Source organism: Olea europaea, chromosome 1 (genome assembly GCF_002742605.1).
Source record: "Olea europaea var. sylvestris chromosome 1, O_europaea_v1, whole genome shotgun sequence".
NCBI classification, from domain to species: Eukaryota; Viridiplantae; Streptophyta; class Magnoliopsida; order Lamiales; family Oleaceae; genus Olea; species Olea europaea.
In genome coordinates, this window is record NC_036237.1 from 14,651,012 (window position 1) to 14,656,860 (window position 5,849).

The window sequence follows — 5,849 nt, forward strand, 5'->3', positions numbered from 1 at the left end:
AAATTAATTTTGTATAGAGAAGACCTGTTTCGTAGGGATTAAATTAATTAAAATTTTAATGTACATGTAATTAAAAATTAATTTTGTATAGAGAGAACCGTTATGTAGAGATTAAATTAATTAAAATTTTAACTTAAATTAAAATTAACAATTAATTTTAATCACATATTTTATAAAATATACAACTTTTCAATTACGCATTTTATTAACTTTTCCAAAAAAATTACTAAAATTCTAATTTTAATTCCCATCAAACAGGGCATAACTTGGAACCAAACAAATTATAAATTACTTGAACTGATATTAAAAGGTTAAAACGCTTTAAACTGGAACAAAGTTCTGAGGCATACTGTGAGCATTTGGTATATTTTTATTTCGATGAAAAAAATCTATAAAAAAGTTAAAGGTAGAATATTTTAGGGGACGTATTTGTAATATCAAGACTCAAACTCACCCCACGCCACTCTGACCACATCGCACCGTACCCTATGCAATACCCACCCCTCGACTTTTCTATCTTGAAGTACTTACTTCTCTTTCCATTTGCCCCCCAGCCTTTTCTCCCTATTCTAGTCCTCATCTTTTCCATATATCCTCCCAATCTTGAAAAACAAGCCATATAAAAGTGCTACTAGTTGTTTTTTCCTTCTTCAACTGACGAAAATGATAAGTTGGCATGATCTTTATGTCGTCTTAACTGCTGTAATTCCTCTCTATGTAGCCATGATCTTGGCCTATGGCTCCGTCCGGTGGTGGAAAATATTCACCCCGGACCAGTGCTCCGGCATCAACAGATTTGTCGCCATTTTCGCGGTGCCTCTCCTTTCTTTCCACTTCATTTCGAACAATGATCCTTATGCCATGAACTTCCGGTTCATCGCTGCAGATACACTTCAGAAACTTATAATGCTTGTGATTCTTGGCTTGTGGGCTAATTTAACCAAAAATGGCAGTCTTGAATGGTCTATAACAATTTTTTCACTTTCCACACTGCCTAACACTCTCGTGATGGGCATTCCTTTGTTGATTGCTATGTATGATAAGGGCTCGGGTAGTCTTATGGTACAAATAGTGGTGCTACAGTGCATCATTTGGTACACGCTTTTGCTCTTCTTGTTCGAGTATCGCGGTGCCAAGATGCTCATCATGGAGCAGTTCCCTGAGACCGCAGCTTCAATTGTGTCGTTTAAGGTTGAGTCGGATGTTGTTTCTTTAGATGGACAAGATTTTCTTGAAACAGATGCTGAGTTAGGTAATGATGGCAAGCTTCATGTAACTGTGAGGAAATCAAATGCATCAAGGAGGTCACTTGGACATGGTTCATTCTCAGGATTGACCCCTCGGCCGTCGAATCTTACAGGAGCTGAAATTTACAGTTTGAGTTCGACTCCAAGGGGGTCTAATTTTAATCATTCCGATTTATGCTCGATGATGGGATTTCCAGGCAGACTATCGAATTTTGGTCAGTCCGATACAGGTAGATTTTCGAACTTCAATGTCACAGATATGTACTCAGTTCAATCATCTAGAGGTCCAACTCCGAGGACGTCAAATTTTGAGGAAAACTGTGCACCTGGACCTCTCACGAGCCCATCATTGCCTTTCACTTCGCATCCGGCTCCGAATCTCGATAGTGCTTCAGCTGTTCCAAAAACTGCAAAAAACCATCAGCAGCAACTGCAGTCGCAGCCTCAGCCACGGTCCCAGAAACCGGGTAACAAGGCGAACCATGATTCTAAGGAGCTTCACATGTTGGTGTGGAGCTCGAGCACATCGCCGGTGTCGGAAGGAGGTGGGCATCACGTGCTCGGTGGACCCGATTTCAGTGCTTCCGAGCAATCCAAGGAAATCAAGTTGTTTGTTTCTGATAACCCTCAAAATGGGGAAACTAAAGGTAGATTCCATTCCATTGTTACGTTTTATTATGAACTGATGCATTTTAATACTGTATAGTTTAGTGTTTGATTTTCTTTTTTAAATGAAGCCATTCCCCAAACTGGGGATTTTTGTGGTCGAGGTAGAGAGCATGCAGAAGAGGAGAGAGAAAAGGATGGTCCCACAGAGCTGTCCAAACTGAGCAACAATCCTACGGTCCAGCTACAACCACGTGTTGTCCAAGGTCAATTTCCCAGCGCCGTAAGCAATATGCCACCGGCTAGTGTCATGACTCGACTAATTTTGATTATGGTGTGGCGAAAACTTATCCGAAATCCTAACACGTATTCAAGTCTCATTGGTTTAATATGGTCGCTAGTCTCGTTTAGGTAAACTAATATTAAAAATGTTGAAATTACTAGACATTTGATTTAGATTGATTGAATGAATTTTGACTGACTAATGAGCTTTCGTGGTTTAATTTCAGGTGGGATGTGCATATGCCTAAGATTGTACAAGGGTCAATCTCCATACTCTCTGATGCTGGCCTTGGAATGGCTATGTTTAGCTTAGGTAAGTCATTAATACACTGCAGAGTTCATCGTGTCAACCAGATATATACTTAATTTGAACATATATTCATTGTATGTGTTTGGAGGTATAAAAATAAATATTAATCTACTTGTACCAAATAGATTACCTAATGGTTTATCGAATTGATCAGTGGCGAAAATAGACAGGACCGCCACTTATCAATTCGGTAAACCATTTGATACTTGTAGCATAACCCTAAAAATAATATAATTTTATGTAACCCAAAATGTCACGGGGAATGAATAAATTGAAAAGCCAACAGATGGGGCCAAGTGGAAAAATGTCTGGTTGTGGTACCAAGAATTGAGATAAATGAGTGTCTCAAATGCTGGTGCATATTTGCAAAGTTAGCAGGAGTTTAATAGACATCGAGACAGACTTTTTGTTATTGTACATTGAGAATTATATGTATTTGATTGTGGTTATTTTTTTCTATTAACTACTTTAAGGAGATCGAGTATATAATATATCTGTTAATTTATGAGAAATAACAGGCTTGTTTATGGCACTTCAACCGAAGATAATAGCATGCGGGAACAAGGCAGCTGCTTTCTCCATGGCAGTGAGGTTCTTCGCTGGCCCAGCAGTAATGGCTGCAGCTTCCTTCGCTATTGGCCTTCGTGGTACTCTACTCCATGTCGCGATCGTACAGGTAAATCATCGTTAACTCTACTATCGTCTCGTCAATGGCCGAAACTTTTCACATCTCGCAATAAAACTTTTGTTATCAAATGAGAAGCATCATTTCAAACGCAATATGCCAAGTTGTCGAAAATTCATTTCGGAACATCTGAAGTATTTTTGTTGAGTTCTCTGATGTATTTCTTATCAAATGCTAGGCCGCACTTCCACAAGGGATTGTTCCATTTGTGTTTGCTAAAGAATACAATGTTCATCCAGCCATTCTTAGCACTGCGTAAGTAATGAATTTCATCCAGAATTAGCTATTTAATATTTTCATATACTGACACATTCATTTTTCAATTGTTTTATTATCAATGACAGGGTTATATTTGGAATGTTGATTGCATTGCCAATCACACTAGTCTATTACATACTTCTTGGATTATAATTATTGAAACAAAATGCGAATCCACAACCAGTGGATTGTGACACTTCGTTGAAATAGGTGGCCGAGATGTTTGACTCGTCAATCAAATTATACAAGAGCGGATCACGCCCCAATCCGAGGGGAAAAGATGTTGGAAAAATAATTAGTTGCAGCAGTGATCAGAACAATATAATGCAGAAATATAAAACTTATCGATCGAGTCTCGTGACAGCACGATGTCCTAAAGTGAAATTGCCCGTCAATAATTGCTGTGACCTCCGTGGACAATCACTCCCAGGATACAACGATCGTAAACCACTTATGCAGCAATCACGAATGGTTTTTCTAGAACTCTCAATTGTACTCCAGAATAGGTATAAAAACCCGAATATAAGAAGTTCACAATATGAAAAGAGTGATTGATTCTATTTTCTTTTTGTGTGTCTTTTCCCAAAGCAAGACATGGGTTTATATAGGCAAGATGGTAGTAACAGTCTTCACCATGTTAATGCAGAATTTTAATGACTGAGTAGTGGGTGTTTTAATCGCAGTTAGTGGGTTGTTACAAAACCAACAGTCATAAAATACTGGTTAGTTTTACCAATTAAATAACCAAAAAAAAAAATATTTATTTTAGTCAAGGAAGCCCAAGGCCCAAATCAAGACATTTTAATATTTGCGTGGGGAGTGATTCGAACCCCTGACGTCCCACACAAATGTCACATTTCCCACCACTTTGGCACTTTATCTAATTTGATTATTTCTTTCACATTTTATATTTATACCATAAATATATAACAAAAGATAGTCAAGGAGTAAAACGACGAGGATTAGCACTGTCGACTGAGTGCAAGAAATGGAAGTAGAAAAAAGCGATTATCAATTTTAATTTCTCCGTAATTTATTTCGTGAGTGAACGTCATAATTGTAGCTTATTCTTTGCTTGAAATCGGATTAGAAAGTTCGAAAACCCGGTTTACTTTTTCCTCAATAGTGTTAGCAGGTGATAATTGTTTTTGTTTTCTTCGTCGTTTACCTCTTACAATGTAATTACTTTAAGATGATTAACAGTTGAAAGGTTTCATTATGATCTTTAGATTGTTTCCTACGGACCTGTTTGGTAGTAATTTTGCAAATTTATTTTTTGACCATTAGGAGAAAAATAAGGGACCATATGTTAAAGAAGAAATAAAAAATTACTATTGAAATGATGAAACAACGGTCAAAAAATCAATTTTTTGGGAGAAAATCACTCCCAAACGGGCCTAAAGTCAAACGAAAATATCTAATTTTTATTTACTTTTTAACTGGGAGATCATTATACACTCTAAGCTTTTACTTGAAGGTTAGAGAGAGAGAGAGAGCGCCATGAATAGAGAAAAAGTGGAAGTGATTAAGGAATCTTTAGAAGAAAATAATCTTCGGCTTAGGCCTTAGTGGATGTCGTACTTTTTCGCTACAAATCACATTAGGCTCTTTCTTGAAAGGGAATGTGTGATAAGAGAGAACTGCAAGTCAAAAGGTGTTTGGTTTTGCTCTTTGACTTTGTAAGCTATGGGCGTACACGTACATGTCGATAGTTTGTAATTTAGAGGTTGTTAGGGCCCCCACCAAGATCCAACGGAGATTTGAATTCTCCGATCATGTCTCTTATAAATAAAAGATAATTAGGTTGAACTCCAATCTTTAGGGTCCCTCACCGCCCCTACCAAATAAAAGATAATTAGGGTACATACATACGGGAGGTGGACATTTGAATTTAACTACATAAATCATAAATTCCTTATTGTGTGCTAGGAAGCGATATCGAGTCTAATAATCAGATTCTTTACCTTGTCAAATAAAAATGTTCATAATTCAATGGAAAATATAAAGATGAGAAGACAACTATGTTTCTTTAATTTGTAGTGAAATACAAGCTCTTTTGTTATCATGTTTTAACTTTGTTAGTATTTCATGCCAAATAATTGGAATTCAAATTTTAGACATTTTGATTTTTTTTTTTTTTTTATCTAATCCTTTTGTTTAGAAAAAATTAAATACGCATCCTAAAACAAGTTCTTAGAATGAGATTCATATAAATTTTTAATTTTTTAACAAAAATGTTTTGATGCTTTGTTTGGAAAAGTCTGTGCTTGAGTAATGAATTATGTAAGACTTACCATTGATGCCAAAATGTGCGCTTTAAAAGATGATTCAAGCATCCAAAAGGTTTAATAAATGAGTTTCACTTCTTAGATTGGGGATACGAAAAAGAATCAAGGTTGCATTAAGGAAAGATATGGACTTCTAGAGATTTGGGGTATGATAAAGTTTCACACAATCTCCT

At 36.5% G+C, this 5,849-nt stretch overlaps 1 protein-coding gene across 1 annotated transcript; it reads left to right on the forward strand.

The window, feature by feature from the left end:
- The first annotated feature begins 479 nt into the window (after positions 1–479).
- On the forward strand, positions 480–4,616 carry LOC111395225 (auxin efflux carrier component 7-like). The gene is made up of 7 exons (XM_023021220.1): positions 480–1,894; positions 1,985–2,264; positions 2,363–2,448; positions 2,964–3,121; positions 3,309–3,385; positions 3,475–3,668; positions 4,325–4,616. Exons 1-6 carry the CDS (start codon positions 664–666, stop codon positions 3,539–3,541), a joined length of 1,899 nt encoding a protein of 632 aa, XP_022876988.1. The 5' UTR covers positions 480–663; the 3' UTR covers positions 3,542–3,668; positions 4,325–4,616.
- The last annotated feature ends 1,233 nt before the right edge of the window (positions 4,617–5,849 follow it).